Below are 27,184 nucleotides of genomic sequence, written 5' to 3'. Positions count from 1 at the left end.
GGCTTAAACTCACAGACCGCGAGATCATGACCTGAGCCGAAGTCAGACGCTTAACTGACCGAGCCACCCAGGCGCCCCATGTAGCAAGTCTTTAAACCTCTTTTTTTTTTTTTTAATGTTTATTTATTTTTGAGAGAGAGAGAGAGAGAGCATGAGCAGGGAAGGGGCAGAGAGAGAGCGGAGACACAGAATCTGAAGCAGGCTTCAGGCTCTGAGCTGTCAGCACAGAGCTCGACAAGGGGCTTAAACTCACAGACTGTGAGATCATGATCTGAGCCAAAGTCAGACGCTTAACCGACTGAGCCACCCAGGCGTCCCAAGTCTCTAAACCTCTTTAAGCCTCAAATTTCCCACCTATTAAATGGTGATAATAGTCTCTGCTCATAAACTTATTAGCAAGGATTAAATGTAAAGCTCTTAGAATAATAATGCCTGATTCATAGCATGCAGCATATAAGTATTAATTATATTATCACTTACTTAGTCATTACTTAATGATTATCACTAGCCTACTTAGCCATTTTGCAAATTTTAATTTATAGACAGTCTCATAATGTTTGTGAAATTTCAAAGTTAACAAGCACAATCCAAAGAAAAAAACTGATCAAAGAACTAATAGGATTTCAATTATAAGAAACCAAGATACGAAGATAGCAATCAAAATCTAAACATGAGACATATTTACGCTTCATGAAAACATTGAAAACTTCTTAAAATGTATTATACTCTTAAATCTGCTTAAGACTGAATTCTATGTAAGGAAAAAAAAAGGAAAAATATTGCCAAATAAGAGGGAAATTCTAGTTTAAGTACAGAAATAAATTTACCAAAGTTTACAAAGGCTTCTGAGTTTACAAATTTCAGAAGCAGTATTTTCTCAATATAATGTGCATGCTGTGCAGGACAACACCAGGGTTCTGAACTCTGGACATAATAATGTGATCAGGTTTGAAATTACCAAAGCACAAGAGATCATAATGTCATTCAGATATCTAAATACTAACAGGTCAATCTTCTGTTTTAAAATGATTTACCCTGGGGGCGCCTGGGTGGCTCAGTCGGTTAAGTGTCTGACTTTGACTCAGGTCATGATCTCACCGTTCATGAGTTTGAGCCCCACATCTGTGCTGACAGCTCAGAGCCTGAAGCCTGCTTCGGATTCTATGTCTCCCTCTCTCTCTGCCCCTCCCCACCCCTCTCTCAACAATAAATAAACATTTTTAAAAATCTTAAAAAAAAAGAAAAGAAATTTCCTAATATACTATACTTGTTTTGGCACTGAAGTCTTATTTCATTCTCCATTCTTCTGCTTAGATTGCAGTGCTCTTAGGGAATCTTAATTTGTCTCTAAGATGAAATACTAGGGAGAGAAACAGCTTTTCCTCTCACAAACTAACCAGTTTAGTAGCATCCCAAACTTAGTGGTTTCCCCTTCCCCCAAATATCAAAGCAATCTCAGAACTGATTGCTGTCCTTGTCATCCCTCTCTATAATGACGATTTAATTAAGAGCAATGTTAAATATGTAATTGGAAGAACAACATTTCAACTGGAAATGTTTTAAGTTTGTGGTACAAATTTTTTGCTACTCCTCTCATCAAGAGGTGGATTATCAGTGTTTCCTACCCTTCAATTCAACAAGGTTTGATTGCTTTAATCAGCTGGAAGATGTGATGCTATGTGACTTCTGAGGGTAGGTTTCAAAAGGCCACTGAGCTTCCACCTTGTTTGATGAACATTTGCTCTTGGAGCCATTAACGGCCATATAAAGTGTCCTGAAGCTACCATGCTGTGAGGAAGCCTAGGCTACATGCAGGCACTCTGGGCAGCCCTCAGAGGCTTCTCAGACCATCTCCTCATAGTCAACTCACCATCATGGCTATGCCCCTCCATGATTCCAGTAGTAAGTGCTCAGGTGGCCCACCCTCTATGGATCCACCCACCTGAGCACCCAGCCCCTCATGAGTTCCCTGTCTCAGTCCTCAGCTGCTGCTCAGGCACCAGATATTTGAGTGACGAAGACTCCAGATGATTGTAGCCCCCAATCATCTGAGCTATCACCAGCTGAGACCCTAAACATAGAGAAGCAAGGACAAATTATCCATCCTTGCTGTGCCCTTTCCTAATTCCTGGCCCAAACAATCCAAGAACATAATAAAATGATTATGAAATTATTACAAAAGAGTATGAAATAATGAGTCTTATGTTAGGAATTTACCCAAGGGATACAGGAGTACTGATGCATAGGGGCACTTGTACCCCAATGTTTATAGCAGCACTTTCAACAACTGCCAAATTATGGAAAGAGCCTAAATGTCCATCAACTGATGAATGGATAAAGAAATTGTGGTTTATATACACAATGGAGTACTATGTGGCAATGAGAAAGAATGAAATATGGCTCTTTGTAGCAACGTGGACAGAACTGGAGAGTGTTATGCTAAGTGAAATAAGCCATACAGAGAAAGACAGATACCATATGTTTTCACTCTTATGCGGATCCTGAGAAACTTAACAGGAACCCATGGGGGAGGGGAAGGAAAAAAAAAAAAAGAGAGAGGTTAGAGTGGGAGAGAGCCAAAGCATAAGGGACTCTTAAAAAATGAGAACTGAGGGCTGATGGGGGGTGGGAGGGAGGGGAGGGTGAGTGATGAGTACTGAAGAGGGCATCTTTTGGGATGAGCACTGGGTGTTGTATGGAAACCAATTTGACAATAAATTTCATATATTAAAAAAATGAATAAATAAATAAAAATAAAAATAAAAATGAGTCTTAGAAGAAATATCTTAAAACCACCATTTACCAATACCTCATACTATTAATTGGATATCATTATCTACAAATAAACACTCATTGTTAGTAAACTGTCTCAAAAAATAAAATTTAAAATGCATACCTTCCTTCGTCAAGTTCCTGAATCATGTGTGTGTGTGGATTAGAAATAGGTATTTCCCTTAATAGGAAGGGATGATGCCAGTAGAGCCAGATTCAATTTAGTTATCATATCATGTGCCTCTCCACCTTTGGGTTTCAATGAATTAACAAATAAGAACCAGAAAATATGATATCTGATACTTTATTTTTAAACAGTAAGGCATTATTACTCTAAGTCATAACCTTAATTAATTCTTAAGTAATTGCTCTGAGTCACTCCACTACTGTGGAGGAAATAATTTATGTATATCACAGAAAACCTCATACCTCCTTTTGGTTATATTTGATAGCAAGTTTTAGACGACTTAAATTCATTCTTTCTTCTAGTAATCCCCGTTTGTCAAGAGGTTCATCACTAGATGTATGGTTTAGGATAACTTCCAATTCTCGTGAATTCCGGGCTTGTGCAAGCAAATCTTTAGCAAACATTTTACATTGCCGGGCTAATTCCTCATAATCATTCCTGCAAGATGCAACAGTCTATTATTAGAAATGTCACTTCTAATCTCTAAGCTGTTTTCAATAGAAAATTATTTACTTGGTAACATTTTAATTCTAATAGGGTCATACAAAATCTGAAGTCATTTTGTGCTGATGGTCAGAAGAATCTACTGGTGCATAAATTCTCCAAAGCTTTGGGGAAAACTGTAACACAATTATACTGCCTGTGCTCACAATGATAATTTTAGATGAGCACAGTATTTCCTTATATATACTGATATTCTTAGAAGTTCGGATTATAGTTGTCAACCAGTTCTTCACTTAACTCATTTGCTCTTCTTCTCTGTAAGTTTGTTATAAAACTTCCTTTTACATTACTTATCTAAACAATAGATAATAATAAGGCTATCCAATAAATATTACTATGTAACTCAACCAGAGGTGCTTTCAATAATAGTCTATAACATGTTCTATGCTACTTCTGATATTAAAATAGTATTCTGATTCACTTTTAAAGCGTTCACTTGAACAAAATTCAAGTTGGGAAGGAAAGACATTGAAATACTCCTAGTAAAGAATTTTCTTTCAGAATCACTGTTTCTTGAAACTTAGGATTTAACTGCTGGTTAAAGGCAGGCCTAAATCAACCAATTTGTGAGAAATTAAGTTTTAGCAGATAATCCTCTTTAAAAACATCAGGTTCGTTAAACTTACGTCGTAGTGTAATAACTTGAAAATAAAGTTAGAAATATATATGAATCAATTAGGGTCAGATTTCAGAAAATAATTTTTTATTCAGTTTTTTTTTCCTTAATGGGAGAAGAAGGGAAAATAGAAAAATTTCCCAATGATTACAATAGGATTGTATACAATAGGATTTTCTATGACCAGCTTACAGAAAATTATAACTCAAAGAATTAAAAAATTTCCTCAGAGGCTAACATTTTTCTCATCCACTCTTTGCATTTACTATATAACCAAAACTACATAAGAATACTAATTGGATTTCTTAAACAAATAAAATATTACTGCTTCTTAGTCTAGGAATCTAATTACAGATAGGAATATTCATCAAAAGTGTATGTTGTTACACAGAGGTCCCATCTTTAGGTAAACACTGACAGACCACTAAATTCAGAGGTAAAACTAATACATTGTATTAATCTACTTTGCTTAATCTTGAACAAATTACTAGAAAACTACTAAATGGCTGTATAGTTTAGCTGGAAATACAGTAAACAAGAAGCCAAGAGTCCTATGTTCTAGTTACAACTCTGTTCCTAATTAGATGCTGTTATCAGTAAGATATCTAACTCATATAGATCACTTTTCCTGTCTATAAAACCCAGGAACAAGTAAAACAAGTAAATGATCACTTCTATGATCACTTCAAAACCTAACTTTGTTATCCTATGATTACAGTATAATCTTGGCAATTGCTTTAAATCCTTTTTGGAAGGAGTTGAATAAATTCTATTTTACATGGTAACTCAGAACTCCAATTATATGACTATAACAGGAAGTTCTTCATATTTAAAAGGAATAATTTACTAACAGCTTCATGTGCTAATAAAGTTAAAAGTACCAACAAGTTACATTTTAATCATGTGTTCATCAAAATATATACTTTATGTAATAACAGGTTTAAATAAATTTTAATTTATCCAAATTGAACTATACTAGTTCCAAACCTGAACACTTATGAACAGGTATATTTAAAAAGTTTCTAGAACGCAGAGCTATCAAGAACACACTGCTTTTTAGTCAAGGACTTAACTGCTATTAAGGCATAAGACAACTGCAATCTTCTTATTGCCCTTCCAGTAAATAAAAGTTTGAATTTTTCCAATCTTGTCAAGTCACTAGAGGAGTATAATGCAAGACATGGGGCTCCCACAGCAGCTACACTTAAAAGGAAAGGTAGGGATAGGCATAGCCTGCCCCCCAGAAACCTTACAGCAGGAACTGGCAAGAAATGTTGATCAATTCCTCCTTCTTTGGAGAGCACCAGGGATACTTGAACACAAGGGGAAGTCTCAAAGCTTTTCCTCAAGTCTACAAAATGTAGTTCTCTAAGGACTATTTTTTTTTTTTAATATTTAAATCAGTAGTTTAATAGGCTGGTTTTTCCAAAGCCTTTTTCTGTACCTCCGATTTAACTATCTCAGAGAAACTGTAACAATGATTCTTTGAATATACAAAGCGCCAAAATTACATTTAACTCTTCGTTTCAGAAGAAAACTCAGAGTGGCATTCGTCCCTCTTAACCAGTATTATTTTAATGTCCACATGTTATGTCTCCTAATAGAAAATCTCACCAAACGGTGAAAAGGGACTATGTCTGTGTGTGTGGAATGGCCCTGAAACACAGAAAGCATTCTATATGCTTCTGAAAGTGATGAAGGATCAGGCTCCAGGTATGATTACAGAATCTGGGAATGAGGGGAGGTAGAACACAGAGGAGTTATAAATAAATTTGCTCTTGCTTAAGGCTATCACTTCCACTATTCTTTACACTGTCCTAGAATGCCTTTGGCAACATTAAATAAAGGTGGCGGCGGGGGGGGGGGGGGGGGGGGGGGGGCGGTGCTTAAGGATGGTGCAAGAATGGCAAAGGGCAGGTGGGGAAGGAGTGACCTAAGTAATACCAAGGTCTATTCCATTGAATCTGAAGGTAAATCCCAAATAGGTGGCAGCAAGGTCTGGTTCCCTTAGATCAGAAGTAAATAAAAATAAACATTAATTTGGTCTATGAAAAAAACTCAGGCTGAAGAGATTCTGAAAAAAAAAGATGTAATTTACAATTTCCATTCATTCCCACCTGAATTCCACCTCCACAAGGCTTAATTCTTTTAAATCAGCACTAAGTTCAAATGCTCTCAGAATTGGATCCTCCTCTGTTAACATTATTAGAGCTGGACTGGCCAAACAGCGATATATATCAAGACGAAACCTGTGATAAAATTCGATTCCGTAATGTAAAATAAATGTATTATACACATATAATTAGTATTTTTAACCTATGATTTTCATAAATTTAAAATTAAAGTACTGTAAAATTAAAAGAAAACAACTATAATATACTTATTACAGGATAACCTGCATAAGAAGACTTAAAAAAAATAAGTCTTTGTATTCTACAATCCAATTTAATTAAAAAATTTCTATTCCTGAACCCAATATTATTTTAAATGAAATATGCTAATAACTAATACATTTTGAATATGATGTGAATGATTATTAAATTTTTCTTTCCTCAGTGATGAGACTGCTTTCATATGCTAGATATATGTAACATATGACTTACTCAACCAGGTTATTTTTTTAAAGATATTTTGAATCTTAAGAATGAAATCATTGGGGTGTCTGCGTGGCTCAGTTGGTTAAGTGTCCGACTCTTGATTTCAGCTCAGGGCATGATTTCACAGTGGTGGATGTGGAACCTGCTTAAGGTTCGTTCTCTCTCTCTCTCTCTCTCTCTCTCTCTCTCTCTCTCTCTCTCTCCTTCTGTCCCTCCCCCACTAGTGCTCTCTCTCTCCTTAAAAAAAAAAAAGGAACGAAATCATTCATTTATGCACATTCTCTAACAGAAAAGCATGTCCCTTTACCTTCTGTAAACTAATTAGGTTTCATATTCAATACATAAATAGGAAGCAAAGCAGAAAACTTTTGCTATATATCTTTAATTTGTAAGCATATAATTCTTAATTTCTCAATTTGGTAGGTATTATATAATGTGTATTTTCTTTTAAACATAATTAATACATGTTTGTTATTAAAAACAGCAAGCAGTTCAGAAACATGATGGTCCCTAATTCTCCTTCCACCACTCTACTCTTCAAAGATGGTCACATTATGGAGAATTGTCAATACCTTCCTGATATTTTCAATTCACACACAAACATAATCAGACATACTATGTAAAGGAACAACTCTATGTCACTACATATAGAGTCATGTCATTTTTTTCTAAAACTGGATGGTTTTCCATTTGATGGCAGCTCATCAGATCTCCATTAATGGAAATTTCAGTTGCTTCTAATTGTTTACTTCTATAAATAATGCAGCAATGAATATTCTTTAGTTCACATATCTTTTGCATACTAGAATTGCTGGATAAAATGGCATGTGTATTTTAAATTCTAACATGTTTCCAAAGCACTAACAATAAGGAGAGCTCATTTCTCCCTACATCATCATCAATATTTTGCCACTCTTGCAGATAAAAACTGTAATTCTAGAGTTGTTTTATTCTGCATTTCTTTATAAGCTTAAGCATCCTTGTATGTTCACTATCCATTATACTTCTTCTGTAAACTGCCTGTTCATTTTCATTAGCCTATTTTTCTGATAATTGTCTTTTTTAATCAATTTGTAAGATCTACATATCAAAGAAATTAGCCCTCTGTCTAGTCAAAGTGTTCTAAATACTTTTTCTCAGTTTCTTGTTTGTCTTTTTCCTTTGTTTGCAATTGAACTTTCCCATATGGGAATTTAATTTTTTTTAAATGTTTATTTATTTTTGAGAGAGAGAAATATTGCATGCACAGGAGAGGGGCAGAGAGAGATGGGGACAGAGGATATGATGCTAAACCGACTGAGCCACTGAGGTGCCCATAAATTTTTATTTAAACAAACTTACTGAAATATTCCTTATTTACCGTATAGGTTTCAGGTCTTACTTAAGATATAAAAGTAAATTTTGTATAATGCATTTTTAAGAAAACAGTATTTGTGAAATCCAATTATAAGTTAGCTATTCAATAAAACAAGTTTAGCTGTCTTAAGGATTTCTAAAGAGATATTTGCCGACAACAAAACTGTCCAAAAACTTGAGAAAAATTTGTATAACTAAGCAACTGTTCTGTTTCTATCAATATTTCTATATTAATTTTATCAGATTATGTCTAAAAAAATGACTTCTGTATTAACCAACATTATCATGTCTCAAAATATATTAAGGATTAACGACAAAATGCACAGCAAGAGTGACAGCTAGTAATGGTGGCAACCAATTGTGTTAGAGTAATAATCAAGTACTGTTGTATAGAAAGTACTTAGATGGAATCTGACAAGTAACGGGGCTGACTCATTTTATAAAATCTATCAATTTGGTATTCAAAATACTATCAAAGTAATGGTGGTGTGAAGAGGTCAATGATTCCACTACACACAAAAAATATGTATAGAAATGGATACAATTACAGTTGTCCCTTGAACAACATGGGTTTGACCTCTATGGATTCACTTTTACGTGGGATTTAAAAAAAAATTTTTTCAAGTTTTTGAGAGACAAAGCAAGTAGGGGAGGGGTAGAGTGAGAGGGAGACAGAGAATCTCAAGCGGACTCCACACTGCCAGCACAGAGCCCAATGGAGGGCTCAAACCCACAAAACCACGAGATCATGACCTGAGCTGAAACCAAGAGTCGGACACTAAACCGACTAAGCCACCCAGGCACCTCTGTGGGTTTTTTTTTTTTAATTTATTTTTATTTAAAAAAAAATTTTTTTTTTCAAATTTTATTTATTTTTGGGACAGAGAGAGACAGAGCATGAACGGGGGAGGGGCAGAGAGAAAGGGAGACACAGAATCAGAAACAGGCTCCAGGCTCTGAGCCATCAGCCCAGAGCCCGACGCGGGGCTCGAACTCACGGACCGCGAGATCGTGACCTGGCTGAAGTCGGACGCTTAACCGACTGTGCCACCCAGGCGCCCCACCTCTGTGGGTTTTTTGATACAGTACAGTACTAACAATGTATTTTGTCTTCTTTATGATTTTCTTAATAACATTTTCTTTTCTGTAGCTTACTTTGTTACAAGAATATAGTACATAATACATATAACATACAAGATATGTGTTGACTGACTGTGCTATCAGTAAGGCTTCCAGTCAACAGTAGACTAATTAGTAGTTAAGCTTCTGCGAAGTCAAAAGTTATACATGGATTCTTTTGCTGCACAGGGGGTTGGTGCCCCTACCTCCCACAGTGCTCAAGAGTTAGCTGTATTTTTAAAAAATCAACCTTTTGAGGGCAGTGGAAATTATCTACTGAGAATCAATTACTGAAAAACTGCTAGAGCTTCAGGTAAGAATGGTTCGAATCTGTGGTCTTCTTGCCTGAGGCTACCTCCATCACCTCTGCCCCCCAAGTTCTGTCAAGGAGAACTGCAGTTTTCCAGCCTGAGACTGGTAAACCTGTACTTTTGTGCTTAAAGGGGAAAATCAATTCGACTGGAGGCAAAAACCTACAGTTCTGATGGCTGAAAGGGTTGGACTTGGAGGAGATGAACAAGGAAAACCTGCAGTTTTATAAAACCAAGCTTGGAGTCTGAGTAGAAACAAACAGTAGACAAACTAGAAATTTAACAGCAAGATCTTGGAAGTGAAAAAAGCCATAAAATAATTCATACAAGGTCTCCAGAGATCTCTGGCAGATTAACGTATTAGGCATATGTGGAGAACATCAGACAGTTTGGTAAAAAGAAAAGACAAGAACTATTGAGAAATGGCTGCAACTTTGACTAACCCACAGATTCATCAGGAGACAGCAGAACTCTTATAGGCCTAAAGTGTATTAACATAACTTCTACCAAATTAGTGGCTCACCTACAGAGACCCTAAAATGACCCTTAAGAATCAAAGCTAAGGGGCACCTGGGTGGTTCAGTCAGTTGAGCATCTGACATGATCTCTTGGTTCGTGAGTTTGAGCCTCACATTGGGCTCACTGCTGTCAGCCTGTCAGCATACAGCCTGCTTCACATCCTCTGTCCCCCTCTCTCTGCCCCTCCCTCACTTGTGCTCTCCCAAAAAATAAATATGAAAAAAAAAGAATCAAAGCTAAAAAATAAAAATAAGAAAAAAAAATAAGCTAAGCACAGAGATCAATGATTGTACCTCACAGGGAGACAAGATTCAGCAGACCAGAAAAATAATTTTTAAAAAACCTTAGAAAAGTAAAAGATTATTGAGACTTGCTATAATATATACTAGACTGTCCAGATTTCAAACAAAGAAATACTAGATGTGCAAGAAAAAGTCAAGCTGTCCCTCACCAAACAGCAACTAAGGGGGAAAACAGATTTCACTAAAATAATCCAGCCAGTTGCTAAAAAAAATAAAATAAAACAAATAACAGCAATAGGCCCCTGAAAATGGAGGGGACTGGCACACAGAGTTGCTATATTATCTAAAATGTCTAGTTTCCAGTAAAAAATTAAGAGACATGAAAAGAAATAAGAAAACATGTCTCATACCCAAGGAGAAAAAGAAAAAAAAAAAAAAAAAAACCAGGTAATGGAAACTGCCTTTGAAAGTAACCAGAAGTCATATTTAACAGAAAAAGATTACAAAGTGGCCATTATAAATATATTCCAAAACTAAAGGAAGTATGATTAAAGAAGTAAAAGAGGGCATGATGACAATGTTGCATCAAACAGAGAATATCAATAAATAGATAGAAATTATGAAAAAGAACAAAATAGAAATTATGGAATTGAAATGTACAATAACTGCATTTTCAATTCATTAGAGGAGCTTGCAATAGGTTGAGATGTGTACCCCTAGAATTCATATGTTGAAGTCTATCCACCAGTATCTCAAAATGTGTCCTTATTTGTAGACAGGGTCTTTACAAAGGTAATCAAGTAACAATGAGACATTAAGGTGGGCCTAAATCCAATATAATTAGTGTTTTTATAACAACGTGGGGGGTAGTGTGGAGACAGGTACACATGCAGGGAGAACACTCTCTGAACATGAAGGCGGCCATCTATAAGCCAGTAACAGAGGCCTGGAACAGATCCCTCCTTCAGAGTTCTCAGAATAAATGAATCATACCAATACCTTGACTTTGGATTCATAGGCTACAGAACTGTAAGACAATAAATTTCTGTTAAGTCATCCAGTGTGGTATCTTATTATGACAGCCCTAAGCAAAATAATGCAGGACGTAACAGAAAGAACTACAAAACTTGAAGATATATCAATAGAGATTATGCAAGCCAAGGAACAAAGAGGAAAAAAAAGAATGAAGAAAAATGAACAGAAATCCACAGAGATATGTAATACTTTTAAAGTACAACAACATACTCATAATGGGTATACCAGGACACAAGAAAAAGAAGAAAAAAAGTTTTGAAAAAATAATGGCTAACAACTTACCAAAATTTACCAAGTACTGAAAAACAACAACTTGCACGTCTAAGAAACTCAACAAATTCTGAGAAGGATGTATACAAAGAGACTCAAACAGAAATATCATGATAAATATGCTGAAAGTCAAAGGCAAGGAGAAAAATTTGAAAACAACAAGAGGAAAATGATGAGGCATTTACAAGGGAACCCCAATAAGGCTAACAGCAGACTTCTCAGTAGAAACAATAGAGGGAGCATTCAATATTCAAAACACTCAAAGAAAAAACTATCAAAAATACTATAACCACCCAAATTATTCTTTAAAAGTAAAAGCAAAATAAGAACTTTACCTGAAAAACAAAAACTGATTAAATATGTTCCTAGCAGACCTGCCTTAGAAGAAATACTAAAGAAAGCTCTTAAAAGCAAGTGATCCCAGATGGGTAATACAAGTCCACATGAACAAAGAGCACCAGCAAAATTATATAATTATAAAAGACACTATAAATACAGATTTCTCTCTGTTAACTGATTTTAAAAAGCAATTATATAAAATAATAATGTACTGTTTGGCCTATGATAACAGAGAAATGTAATACATGTGTAATGTATTCACCAACAGCAGCACAAAATAAGTGATCAGGACTACAGCTATAATAGACTAAGGAAATGATGACAGTAAAATAATAACAATACACTGTTGGGTTTATAACATTAATAGATGAAATATGTATAACAATAATACAATTAAAGGGATAGAAAAGAGACTACATATATATATATATATATATATATATATATATATATACACACACACACATATATAGCATTCCATATATTAGAATTAAGCTAGTATAAATCTGAAGCTGATTCTGATAAGATGCCTATGATTAGCTCTGGGGCAACCAGTAAAAAAAAAAAAAAAACAAACCTGAAAACATATAATAAATAATTCATTAATAATATTAAAATGCTACATTACAACATATACACTCATGGTGCCTCGTGGCTCAGTCAACTGAGCACCCGACTCTTGATTTCAGCTCAGGTCATGATCTAATGGTGCATGAGATCGAGCCCCATGCTGGGCTGAGTGCTGACAGCAAAGAGCCTACTTGGGATATCCTCTCTCCCTCTCTCTCTCTCTGCCCCTCTTCCATTCTCTTTCTCACTCTAAAATAAATAAGTAGGGGCACCTGGGAGACTCAGTCGGTTAAGTGTCTGACTTTGGCTCAAGTCATGATCTCATGATTTATGAGTTTGAGCCCCGCATCAGGCTCTATGCAGATAGCTCAGAGCCTGGAGCTGGCTTCCTATTCTGTGTCTCTGTCTCTCTCAGCCCCTCCCCTGCTTGTGCTCTTTCTCCCTCTCTCCCAAAAACAAATAAAAATTTAAAAAAACAAAAACAAAACTTTAAAATAAATAAATAAAATATACACTGAATGTAAAAGGAAGCACTAATGAAGGAATAGAGGAACAAGAAAGATATGACACATAGAAAACAAAAAAGGAGACATACAGAAAGCAAAAAGAAAAATGACATATGTGAATACAACTATGTTAATAATATTAAATGTGTATGGTTTAAACAATCGAATCAAAAGTAGAAGTTGTCAGACTAGATTTAAAAAAAAAGCATAATCTAACTATATGTTGTCTTAAGATTCAAAGATACAAATACATTGAAAGTAAAAGTCTGGAAAAAGATGTATCATGCAAACAGCAACCACAGGAAAGCTAGAGTAGCCATATTAACATCAGAGTTTAAAACAAAAAAAAAACTGTTACTAGTGATAAGACAGACATTTTATAATGATAAAAGGTGAACCTTTTCAAGAAGATATAACATTTATAAACATATTTGTAACAATAAGTACTAAAATTATGAAGAAAAAATGAACAGAAACGAAATAGACACTGAACGATAACAATTAGAAACTTTAATACCCCACTTTCAAAAATGGATAGAACAACCAGACAAAAGATATAAAGAAAGAGAAAAAGGAAAGAGAAAAATTAAACAAGACCATTAACCAACTAGACATCTACAGAACACTGCACCTGACAAGGATAAATTATATATTCTGATACATTCTGAGATTTAATATTCCTCTCCCAGAAATTGATAGAATAAATGGATAGAAAACCAGTAGGGATAAGGAAGACTCAAATGCTATGAAAGAATGTATGTTCAAACTGATATTTATTGAATGTTTACCCCAAAACAGCCAAATATGCATTATTTCAAAAGTACATAGAATATTCTCTATGTTAGACTACATAGTAGGCCATAGGACTAGTCTTAATACGTTTAAAAAAAAAAAGAACAAAATCATAAAAAGTGCATTCTCCAAATTAAGCAATGGTATCTTAGCTATAATTTCAAAATTGAGATCAACTGGACTCCACCAAAATATAAGACTTCCATGCTTCAAAGTACACCATCCAGAAAGTAAAAATATAACTGACAGGATCTGAAAAAAGATTTACAAATCATGTATCTGATGAAGGACTTGTATCCAAAATATATAAAGAACTCTTACAATTCAGCCATAAAAAGGCAGATAACCAATTAAAAACTGGGAAAAGGATTTGAACAGACATCTCCAAAGAAGATAAGCAAATGACCACTAAGATGGTCAGCTTGAAAGATCTCACTTATATGAAATATACAGAATAGGCAAACCCACAAGAACAGAAAGTAAATTTAGTGGTTCCAGGGGCTGGGAGAGTAACTGCTAATGAGCATGGTGTTTCTTCTTGAAGTGATAAGATGTTCTGGAATTAGATAATGATGGTCAATGTCCAACTCTGTGCATATTACAGAAGGGTGAATTTTATTATATATGAATTATACTTCAATAAAGTTATTTACAAATTACAGTAGGGGCACCTGGGTGGCTCAATAGGTTAAGCGTCCGACTTCAGCTCAGGTCATGATCTCGCAGTTCGTGAGTTCGAGCCCCATGTCAGGCTCTGTGCTCAGAGCTCAGAGCCTGGAGCCTACTTCAGATTCTGTCTCTCTCTATTTCTCTCTGCCCCTCCCCCACTCATGCTCTGTCTCTGTCTCTCTCTCTCAAAAATAAACATTAAAAAAATGTTTTTTTAAATACAGTATATTCTCCAATCAATTAATTACATTAGAAATTAAATTAGAAGTCACCAGTAGAAGGAAATCTGGGAAATCCCCAAGTATGTTCAAGTACAACAACACACTTTAAAATAACCCAGGGGGCACCTGGGTGGCTCAGTTGATTAATTGTCCTACTCTTGGTTTTGGCTCAGGTCATAATCTCATGGGTTCCTGAGATCAAGCCCCACATGGGGCTCTGCACTGACAGAAAGAAGCCTGCTTGGGAGTCTCTCTCTCCTTCTTTCTCTGCCCCTTCCCCACTTGCATGTGCTAGCTCTCTTTCTCTCTCAAGATAAATAAATAAACATTTAAATAAATAAGATAGATAAACAAACAAATAAATAGACCATGAATGAAAAGAATGAAAAGACAAGACACAGGCTGAGAGAAATATTTGCAAAAAATATATCTGATAATGGACTCTGTATATAAAGTATACAAAGAACACTTAAAACTCAATAATAAGAAAACAAACAACACAATTAAAAAATAAGCAACAAGGGCGCCTGGGTGGCTCAGTCGGTTAAGCGTCTGACTTTGGCTCAGGTGGTGATCCCATGGTTTGTGGGTTTGAGCCCCACGTCGGGCTCTGTGCTGACAGCTCGGAGCCTGGAGCCTGCTTCAGATTCTGTGTCTCCCTCTCTCTCTGCCCCTCCCCCATTCATGCTCTGCCTCTCAATCTCTCTCTCTTAAAAATAAATAAACATTAAAAACATTAAAAAATAAATAAAAAAATAAGCAACAGATCTGAACAGACATCTCACAAAAGAAGATATACAGATGGCAAATAAGCATATAAAGAGATGTACAACATCATATGTCACTAGGGAACTGCAATTAAAGCAACAATGAGTACCATTACATACCAATTAAAAAGGCTAAAATCCAAACCCCAACAATATCAAATGCTGGTAAGGATGTGGAGCACCATCAACTCTCATTCTTTGTTGGTAGGAATGCTGAATGGTGTGGGTACTTTGGAAGATAGTTTCTTGTAAAAGTAAACATATTCTTACCATATGATCCAGCAATCACACTTCTTGGTAATTTATCTAATGAATTGAAAACTTATGTCCACACAAAAACCTGTACATGAATGTTTCTAACAGCTTTATTCATAACTGCCAAAATTTGGAAGCAATTAAGATGTCTTTCAGTAGGTGAATGGACAAACTGTAGAAAATTCATACAATAAAATATTGTTCAATATTAAAAAGATATGCACTGTCAAGCCATGAAAACATGTGAGGGAAACTTACATGAGGGAAACTTACGTGTATGACTAAGTGAAAGAATCCAATGTGAAAAGGCTACATACTATATATGACTCCAATTATATGACATTACAGAAAAGTTAAAACCATTGAGACAATAAAAAAAAAAAAATCAGTGGTTGCCAGGGGTTTGAGGTGAGGCAGGGACAAATAGGTGTAATGTAGGGGATTTTTAGGGTAGTAAAACTATTTTCTATGAAACTATGAATGGTGGCTACATGTCCTTATACATTTGTCAAAACCTTTGGAATGTACAACACCAAGAGTGAACCCTAATTATCTGGGTGATAATTATGGGTCAATGTTTGTTCATCTATTGAATCAAAGATATCACACAAGTGAGGAATGCTGATCTTCAGGAAGCTGGGGAGAGAGTGAATTTGGTAGTATGTAGGAACTCTGTACTTTCTGCTCAGTTTTGTTAAACCTAAAACTTCTCTTAAAAAGGAAGTATAATAATAATATTAATAATCAAAGAAATCACAAAATAATTAGAAAATATCTTGAACATACTTACATTAAAAATAAAGAAAATCTAAAATCAATAAGCTAAATTCTAACTTAAGAAGCTAGAAAAAGAAGAGCAAATCAAACCCAAAATAAATAGAAAGAGATAATAAAAATCCAAGCAGAAGCAATAAAAAAGAAAAACAGCAGAGAAGAATGAAATTAATGTTTCTTGGAAGAGATCAATAAAACTGACAAGCCTTTAGGTAGATTAGGAATCAGCAAACTCATTCTGTAAATGGCTTGATAATAACCATTTTAGGCTTTGAGAACTACTCAACTCTACTGTTATATAGTGATAGCAGTAACAGACAATAAATTAACGAATGGTTGGCTATATCTCAATAAAACTTTATTTATAAAAACTGTTGGTGGGCTGGATTTGACCTGAAGACTGTAGCTGGGCAATTTCTGGGCTATAATGACCAATAAAAAAAGAGAAGACACAAATAAGAAAATAAAAAGAGATCCTACAGAAAGGAAAAATATTAAAGGAATATGAGCAACTTTATGCCAAATTAGACAACATAGATGGAATGGAAAAATTCCTAGTCCATCACAAATTATCAAACAGATTCAAGAATAAGCAGAAAATCCAAAGAACCCTATATTAAGAAAATTGACTTAGAAATTAAAAGCCATCCTGCCAAGAAGGAATCTAGATCCAAATGGCTTCACTGATGAATTCTATCAAACATGTAAGGAAGGAACAAATAGTGTCTGTCCTAAACAATACTGTGTCAGAAAATAGAGGAGGTGGAAATATTTCAAAACTTATTTTATGAGACCAGTGTTCTCTTGATGTCAAAGCAAGACAAGACATAGGAAAAAGATGTTATAGAACACTATCCCTCATGAACATGCACACAAAAATACTTAACATATTAGCACAATGAATTCAGTAACCCCTAAGATGTATTATATAACACAACCAAGTGGAGTTTATCCCAGGAATGCAAGGTTAGTTTGACATCTGAACATAAATTAATATAATACATCATATAAATAGAATAAAGAACAAATACCATATGAGCAACTTAATAGATGCAAAAAAGCATTTGGCAAAAATCCCAAATCAATTCTTGACTTAAAAAAAAACAAACCCTCAAAAACTAGAAGTATAAAGGAATTTACTTATTCTTATAAAGGAAATCAATGAAAAACTTATAGCTAACATCATACTTAATGTTAAAAGACTGAATTCTTTCCCAAATAGAAAGTCCAGAAAAGGCAAGGATATTGTCTTACTTACATTCAACATCACCCTGGATAATAAAGCAAGAAAATGTAAGTGTAATAAAGCAAGAAAAATGAAGGCCCAAAGACTGGAAAAGAAGTAAAACTATCTCTATTTACAGATGATATAATCTTATATGTAAAAAATCCTTGGGAATCTAAAAAGCAAGCAAGCAAACAAAACACCCTATTAGAACTAATGAGTTTAGTGAGATCACAAGATACAAAACCTGTATACAAAAAAATCTGTTTTATTTCTATATACTAGCAATGAACCATCTGCAAATGAAAGAAAGCAACTCATGTGCAGTATTATCAAAACAGATAAAATACTTAGGAATGAATTGTAAACAAGAAGTATAAGACCTATACATTGAAGACTAGAAAACACTGCTGAGTAATTAGGAAGATCTAATAAAATGGAGAGATATACCATGTTCACAGTTTGAATGATTTAATATTATTAACACGGCAATTCTCTCCAAATTGGTTTAATGCAACTTCTCTTAAAAATTTGGGGTGCCTGGCTGGCTTAGTCAGTAGAGCACATGACTTTTAATCTCAGAGTCTTGAGTTTGAGCCCCATGTTGGGTGTGGAGCCTACTTAAAAAAAAAAAAAATTCAAGCAAGTATTTTTATAAAAAATGATAATTCATTCTAAGCTTTATCTACAAATGCAAAGGATACAGTATAACCAAAAATATTAAAAAAAAAAAAAGATGAAAGACATTACCTGATTTTATTTCATCTTACTTTATTTTATTTTGTTTTGTTTCAAGTTTTAATTTAAATTCCAGTTAGTTAACATATAGTGTAATATTAGTTTCAGGAGTAGAAGTTAGTGATTCATCACTTACATATAATAAACACCCAGCGCTCATTACAAGTGTCCTCCTTAACACCCATCTCCCATTTAACCCATCCCCCCGCCAACCTCCTCTCTGGCAACCCTCAGTATGTTCTCTATAGTTAAGAGTCTGTTTTATGGTTTCCTTTCTCTTTTCTTTCTCTAAAAGATTTCAGAACAAAGCGTCTTCCCCGCCTCAAACGAAGCCAGGCTGAGTGTTCTCTCCAGCTCCAACTCCTCTACCCTCAGCTGCTTCAACTACACACCTATCTAACAAGCATACAATCTGGAAATATTTATATTTAATATTAATAAAGGATTTCAAAACTAGAAGAGGCCTTAAAGATCATTTTTGTTGGTCATCTTATAGACTAGTCATTTTAAAACTAAAAAGTAAATGATAAAGCCATAGCTATCAACCTGATCTTATCAAAAAGAAACACAGATCTCACTGTAAATCAACTTGAAAATAGAAAAATTTTTCAGCTCAACCTCTGCAAATAAACATTAAATTGATTCCCAGGAGACTTTCTCAATTTATGGATTGTCACTATCTGTCAATCTACCAAAGATCTGTTCTTAAGGTAAGGAAGAAGTAAGGGTGAATACTTTGCAGCTTTAAAGCTAATTTCATATACTGTAAAAACAGCTTGTCAACAGGCTTCTTAGGACTTCGAGACCACATTTCCACAGTAAATATTATATGTGATACAATTTCAACTATATTTGATTACTACATAGATGATTTATATATAGGCTTATGCTGAAAATTAGATCTCAAGTCTAGCCCAGAACCTTATACAACATGCCCATGTATGTGATCTTGCTCAACCTGTCCAAAATGGGATACTTTCTTGTTCATTTTCTCCTCAGTTGTTCTCAACATTTTGACTGGGGATAATGGGAAGAGAAAAAAACTTGCATACTGTGTGAAAGGGGAAGTAAGAGGCATAATAAGTTAAATATTTAGTCAGACAGAAAATACTTATTTCCTTATAAATAAGAAGGGGTATCTCCACCCCTTCCATTATTTGAAAATTCTCTTAGATTCATAAACTGCTTTCAAAAAGCAAAGTGTCTTCAAGCCCCACCAGTAGAAGTATGAGGTAAACCTTTCATAATTTGAAGGATTTTGCTAATTATTCATCACTTAGTAAACATTTTTTAAAAATGTAAAACTCATACTAAGCAAAAGAACTAGAAGTTTAGCTTTTATAAGGCATCCCAGTACCATATTTCTTAAAAGCTGCATAGAAAGATAAACAACAAAAATTTCACTGACATACCTTACTGTATCACACACCTATTCATCAAAACCTTAACTTTCTAACCTGGAATGTCGGAGGCTGTCCTTTTTGTTTTTTGCAGAGCACAATGTGCATTCACAGCCAACTGCATGGGGCTTGGGTAGAGATACATCCTGTTTTAACAGCATTGTAAGAATTTCATAGTTGTTACGATGAGCAGCTAAAATGACAGGTGCAACATCCATAGTTGTTGAATACTCAGGATTCTGAATTCGCTCCATTAGTTTCTGAAAAATATTTATATAAATGTCCAAAATTATTATTTATGACTGCAAAACAACACATTTATCTGAAAATGAAATGAAAATATCAGAATGCACAAAGAACGTAAGAATTATATTAAGAAATATGATAACATTTTACCAGGACTAAATTTTTTTTGAAACCTGAAAACTCAATTTTAATTAATAAATACAATAAATCATGACAGTCAAAAATCTTCAATAGGATACATTCATACATCTAGAGTTCTATTTTTGTAACAAAGAAGTGAAGATACCTAGAGAAATACTTTAGAAAAAAGTGTTTAATTTTCACAAGATTATGGAAACATGCATGACAATGAAAACAAGAATCTTAGAAAAAGAATATAAAGGAAAAACAGGAATGTTAAAAATAGGCAGAGTATAAATGCATGAGAAAAATTTTAAAAATTCCACCTCTATGGCAAATCTTGCCACACTGATAGCAGTGAAGCTGCCTGAAAGGGATAAGTAAATAGGAAGCACTCTTCATTTTGTAGAATTCTCTACATATTCCCAATCAATACCTATACTACTTCCTGTTACAAAGGCACGAAAACACTAACAATCCTAACTACTATTAATGAGTCACTCCTGAAACTGTTAGGCACTTTACATTTATCACCTCATTTCATCCCCATATTAGCCTGCAAAATTGAGCATTATAATCCCCATGAAGAAACTGAGGCTCAGAGAAGTTAATGTGCCCAAGCTATGCAACAGAGTGGCAAAATGCAGATCAGAACTCAGGTCTGTATTACACTGGAGCCTTCTTTTATGAATAGTTTCTTTCTGCTTTCACTACATGGGCTCATGGGCCTGGTGATGGCATGACATGAAAAAAGAAACTATGTAAATAAAGAATCAGGGTTAAATAAAATGGTTGATTATTTTATGACTATTGCATACTCTTCCCAATACTTCTCACTTTTTCACACACATTTCCGGGAGATATGTTTGATTCCATTGCATAAGCTTATCAAGTTCACAGAATTTTTTTGGTAATTTTTATTAATATCATAAAAGTAATACATACACATTATAAAATATCCGAACAATATAGAAAAGCAGAAAGAATAAAAATTCCCATATTCCTCCAAAGCAACAAACATTTTATAGTATCTCCTTCTAGACCTCTATTACACCTCCTTTTAGGGACATCTTTGATATAAGTGATTTGGCATTAATGATTAAAAACAATGGTCCTTGGGGCACCTGGAGTGCTCAGTCTGTTGAGCATCTGACTTCGGCTCAGGTCATGATCTCACGGTTCGGTTGGTGAGTTCGAGCCCTGCATTGGGCTCTGTGCTGACAGCTTGGAGCCTGGACTGTGTTTCTGCATTCTGTGTCTCCCTCTCTCTGCCCCTCCCCTGTTCACTGTCTCTCTCTCTCTCTCTCTCTCAAAAATAAAAAATAAAACATTGAACAAAACAAAACAAAGCAAAACAAAACAATGGTCCTTAATATTTTGAACTCCAAGAACCCTTTTAATAATCTCATAAAGCTACAGCCCAGGGGCTCCATGATGATTCAGCCAGTTGTCTGACTATTGGTTTCCACTCAGGTTATAATCTCACGGTTCATGGGGTTGAGACCTGCATCAGGCTCCATGCTGACAGCATGGACCCTGCTTGGGATTCTCTCTCTCCCTTTCTCTCTGTCCCTCCCCCATCTGAACTCTCTCTCTCTCTCACCCTCTGTTAAAAAAAAGGGGGGGGGGCAAAAAAAGCTACAGCCCAGAATTTCTGGGAAATAAAATTCGTGTATTTAGAATTTAGTATGCAATTTAAGAAAATTCATAGATCTATGCTCAAGATATTTTATTTTCTTTATTTAAACAACCTACCACAAACATCTTTATGAATACAGCTTTTTTGAAATTTAGGATAAAGTCATTAACCACAGAACCCCTGAAGTCGAATAATAGGTCTAAAGGCCATGAACAGTTTCGAAGCTTTTGATATATATTACCAACATTCTTTTCATATTTTACACTGCCAATAATATAGGAATGTACCCATTTCACACTTTAGCTAGGCAGCACTAGGCATGGTCATTCCCAATTTATAACACACAAAAAAAAACTACCATGAAATATTTACTTTACTAGTTAAATTTTACTATTTTTTGACATACTTAAGCTGTTTTCCTCTTCTTTTATGAATAGTTTATGTACTTCCCATTTATTTATTGGGGACTTTAAGTTAATGAATTTATTTAAAAATAAGAAAGAAGTCTAAAAATTTAGCCCTTTCTCTCCTTATTACTGGTTATAGAGAAGAAAATTATATTTATTCTCTTAAAAGAAAAATGTCCTCAGTTTTCCTATAAAACATACTTAACATGAAAAACATTATTAGAAGGTTAAAATTCATAATTTAATTGCTCATTATATAATCTACATACTACCAAAAAAAACACCCCACCTGTATTAGAAAGTCAAAATTTATCAATAGACAATTTTGATAAGCCAAGAATACAGAATGAATTCACTGAAATGATAAAAAAAAAAAAAGTGTATAAAAATATTTGACACTGCCTGTCAAAAAGTATTAGGGCTGTTAAAATGTGATCCTGCCCTCACTGGAAGTACTCAAGCAAAGGCTGGATAAGCCTTTCGGTTACAGATGAAGTACAAAGTGTTTTTCACTGAGTACAACTCAAGATTCGACTGACAGTGGTAATGGTGATAAAAGAATGCCAGTCAGCTGCTCCAGTACCCTGGCAGGTTACACCCCTACTCCCTGCCAAAAAAGTAAAGGGGTTAAAAGGCTAGAAAGTGGAATAAGTATACCAAAATATAATCATGACTGCAAGACAGGTGACAGAAAATTGAATAGGAGTCTAGATATTTCTGACCCTTTGGACAGGGGCTGTATTCTTGGCCTTATTTTCTCTGCTCCTGTTGGTCTCTCGCCACAACTTAAACTAGTTGGTACACTCCTCTGGAGAAAGTCATGCTTACACAAACTTTGTAATATCTAAATGAAAGTAAAATATTTCAGTTAATATGTGATAAAGTATGCAATTTAGCAGAGTTTCTCATTGTTCTCAGATAACGGCAGATAATCTGTAACCAAGTTATAATTCTTTTGTAAAACAATATTTTTCTGAGTATAGCCAGTTTACACAACCAGCAATTATTTAAACTGCTTGTCTTACTACCTCCTCACCAATAATGAAGGTTGTAATTGCTAAATTTTGATATATAGCAAATATATCATTTTTAAAGTAGAATTTGATTAGTGGCTATCTTCCTAATTATAAAAGCAATAAAGAAAAAAGGAGTAACACAAAAAATACCCTTAATTTAGCAATGAGATGACTGCTGTGAGGTAACATTTTGCTACATTTCATAGTTCCTTGTCTGTGCATGTTTTTAACTTTGGACTATATATTGTATGTCCAGTTTACTATTCTCATTTTTTGACTTCTTATGTGATATTTGTTCAGGTTTGTATATATTCTTTGAAAAATACCATTTTAATATATATGTAATTATTACTATTTCCCATCTTTTATTTGGGGGTGTTTAAATTGTGTCATATGGTTTTTTCATTGCTACAAATAAGATTACAATTAACATTTTTGTCCACATTTCTGACAAGCTTCTAGAGGAGGAAGCACTAAAAAATATGAGCATCTTTCTTGTTTATGACACATTCTGCCAAACTGCTTCCCAAAATACCCTCCCTACCAATTGTCTGTGAGACTGTACTACTCCCTTGCAATCAATGATCATTATTTTTAAAAATGTTTGCTAATTTGACAAGCAAAAATTAGTATTTCATGTGTTATTAGTAGTAACTTTTAATCTTTTTCTGAGATGTTTTTCATGTCCTTTTCTCATCTTGATATTTTTCATCAATTTGTCAATTATTAAGATTAATTTGTGATATATAGGAAATATATTTTCCAATTATCCATCTGCTTTCTAAATTTTTTCAATGTCTGAATTTCAGAAATCTAACTTCTATACAGCCAATGGTGGTGCCATTGCTTTTTATGATTTTTGTCCTTTGCTTTTAAGTTTACAAAGTCTTTCCACTCCTAATCACTTAAATATTCACCTACATTTTCTTCCAGTTTTATGGTTTCACTGTATATATTTAATTCGTAGATCCATTTGGAAACTAACCTGAATTTTCAACTTAATCTATAGAATGTTCAAAACTAAAAATACTGATCCACACTGACAAAGTTATGGAAATATCACTAATTTTAAAAAGGTTTCCTGAAAGCAGTATTAATTATTCTTCAAAGTGTCTACTTACTTTAAGGCAATACCTTACAGTAAAAAAAAACTATTTCTTTAGAACAAAATAAATTTAGGGGAAGAAAAAAATGGCAATGGGGCAGATCTATTTTGGTTTAAAAATCCAAATTAATAAATATTTAAGAGTACTAACTACTATAGTTGGTCTTGATGATCGTTTTGGTCGATGATTAAGTAGTATATCAACAGCTCCCACTACTTCAGAGTCGATTGCCACCAAAAGTGCATCTGCGGACTTCAAAAAAAAAAAAAGGTTAAAAATGAAAATGGAGGATAAAAAGGTAAACTATTTATTTTTACTAATTCCTAAATAAAACTCTTTAAATTTAAACTGTATTATATACAGTAATATTAAATATTTAAAAATTTAGACTGTCCAAATAAATAGTACATTTGCTGGCCTTAGCAGTACTTTTGTGTACCACAACACACACAAATTTCTGTCCTGGTTTCATTGCATAAACCGGTGAAATAATAAATGCTTGAAGAGAAGGGTTTATTAATGGATCCATGCCATATTTAAAGTTGAAAATTTTTTTCAAGATCTTTACTTTTGAACTTTGAACCAAAAGAATCTTAACATTCCAGATGTATTAAAGAAATTGCCAAGGACTATTACTACTGGTACAGGGTATGTTCAATCTAATAAAAATTATCATCAATGCAACCATGAGGATAAGGGGAGCCCTCTGTTCTCAACTTTAAAACATACATGGCTGACTGAAATGGTACAAATTTGACATTGATATTAGCAATCTTATCAAGTAAAAGCCACAAAAAACTAGGCCACCAATGTCCTTAGAGACAAGATGGAGAAGTGACTTTATAGTTTTAAAAATCCCAAACTATAGTTCATTTTGAAACTCCAACTTTGACTGGAAGAAAAAGTAAATAGAAGCTGAGAATAGGGACTTTCCAACACTGCAACAAAGTCTACAGTCCTATTATTATACTTGGCAACTGTGACCTCAGGTTTCTGTGTTTCTTTTTGTTTTGTTTTGTTTTCTTAAAGAAAGCTATAAAGGGAGAAGGGAAACATGGGGATAAATAATGTTTTAATCTTAAAAAACAACCCGATTATTTTCAATTTGTACACTTGAAAAACTGTCATAGTCTTTGACAACCATCTATATCAACATCCTCTCTTTTGAAAATGAAACTCTATCAGATCTTTAGTATTCTTTGTAGCTGAAAAGAATAAAACTTCCATTCACTTTCTCTAGATGTCAAAAATAGGACTAAAAATGGAAGACTTTATTTGGATATCTAAAAATAGGACTAAGCACACCAAAGAAAGAATTGGGGGCCACATTCAATCATTAGGAACTGCCTATATATTGCCACAGGAAAAACCCCCCACTCTAATGAGAAATGTAATTATTTTATCCCTTAAAACTTTTAGGGTTCACTGGGCTGTAGCCTATTCTTTGAATTTAGCATCATTCTTCTACTTCGCAAACATTTCTCTTCAGTTTTTACCATACTTGGTCAGGTGAAGCAAACAAAAAGAATTATGTATTCATTACTACTAAACATTTCACTTATGATTAATTTTAACCTATAAAGCTAATTATAGTAATGGCACTGCTCTTCAAGTCAAAGCACCAGTCAACTCCAACTATCTGAAACATAGCCATGGATCCAACTGCAAATTTCCAAAATAACTATATTGAGCTGTCACAAACTAACTTCATGGGCATTATTTCCCAGGAGGAATTGCCTCAACCATACTGACTTAAGAGTTGTCTATAAATGAAGGAAAACTGGCTTTCCCAAGTATTCTCCAAGTCTTTACTGAATAAGGAAACAGCTAGGTTAAAACTAACAAAGTAGAAAGAAGTGAAAAAATTGCTAAAAGCTGACCAATGAAAAGATAAAATATCAATATAGCAAAATCGCTATCAATACAGAGCAGTCTGAAGCCATGTAATGTAAGGACAAACATGTTAATATTTTCAGATTATATAAAGCAAAATAAAACAATTATATTCTCAACGATTCCCACTTATGATGGTAAAGTTAAATTATATTCAGATACACTATTTTGTGAAGAATAAAGAAAGATTCATGTTAAATCTTTCAATGCTTAAAAGGATAAGCTTCAGGAATAAAAACTATTTGTGTAAAAAAAATCGTGTAAATAAGGAGTTACGATTAACTTATTCTGCACACATCATATTTATTTGATAAATCAAAGGAAGTTCTGAATGAAAAAGTTTCAAATAATGTTTAAAATACTGTTAGGACAAAAGGTCATTAGTTTTGCTTCCCAATTTCTCACAAATATTTGACCATCCCTCCTTTATACCAAGGTATTCAATATGTATACTTAGCATGTATTAACGAAGGTGCTTGCTATATTCCTTCCCATCTCAGAATGTCTTTTCAACAATTCCCATACTCTTTCCCCTAAGCTCAAAGTAAGAAGCTTCTTATTTTCTTTCCAAAGCTGTTTTCCACCTTGGTATTCTATTTAATGTTTTTCTTCTATAGGCACTTGGTCCTTCATTTACAGAAAAAACAGTCCTAGCTCCCATCTCCCAAAACATGAAATACTTCCTCACTCTTGCTAAGCTGACTTGATCCTGTCTTTTCTTTTCACCACTCAAGTTTTCTTTCTCTCACTCTGTCAAATTTCTCAAACCCATGCATATCATGTTCTCTAACTCTACTGATGCCAGTTTCAAAATCCAGTGCCTTTTCTACTCCCTCATTTTCTTTGATTTCTAAGCAACACATTAAAACTCTTTCTTTGGTGTTCACAATGCTGCACTATCCCAAACTCCTTTAATGGAACCCTTTCCTTCTATTGCCTTTATTAGCATAGATGTTCCCTGAGAAAGAATCAG

At 34.2% G+C, this 27,184-nt stretch overlaps 1 protein-coding gene across 6 annotated transcripts in view; it reads right to left on the bottom strand.

Moving 5' to 3' along the window:
- Nucleotides 1–27,184, bottom strand: part of TRPC1 (transient receptor potential cation channel subfamily C member 1) — a 64,494-nt gene that overhangs the window by 18,783 nt on the left and 18,527 nt on the right. For 2 of the 6 annotated variants that reach the window (XM_030329954.1, XM_030329952.1), the window contains 4 exons: nucleotides 24,469–24,570; nucleotides 19,842–20,044; nucleotides 6,197–6,328; nucleotides 3,202–3,397 (listed from right to left, as the gene is read on the bottom strand). In XM_030329954.1, coding sequence (XP_030185814.1) covers nucleotides 3,202–3,397; nucleotides 6,197–6,328; nucleotides 19,842–20,044; nucleotides 24,469–24,570 — 633 coding nt within the window. Of the gene's footprint in view, nucleotides 1–3,201; nucleotides 3,398–6,196; nucleotides 6,329–19,841; nucleotides 20,045–22,918; nucleotides 23,005–24,468; nucleotides 24,571–27,184 lie in introns of those variants that run through there. The other 4 variants (XM_030329956.1, XM_030329953.1, XM_030329955.1 and 1 more) reach the window with 3 other exon arrangements.

This window comes from Lynx canadensis, chromosome C2 (genome assembly GCF_007474595.2).
Source record: "Lynx canadensis isolate LIC74 chromosome C2, mLynCan4.pri.v2, whole genome shotgun sequence".
Lineage (NCBI taxonomy): Eukaryota > Metazoa > Chordata > Mammalia > Carnivora > Felidae > Lynx > Lynx canadensis.
Note: the sequence above shows the minus strand (reverse complement) of the source record. Positions and strands in the feature narration are given on the sequence as shown.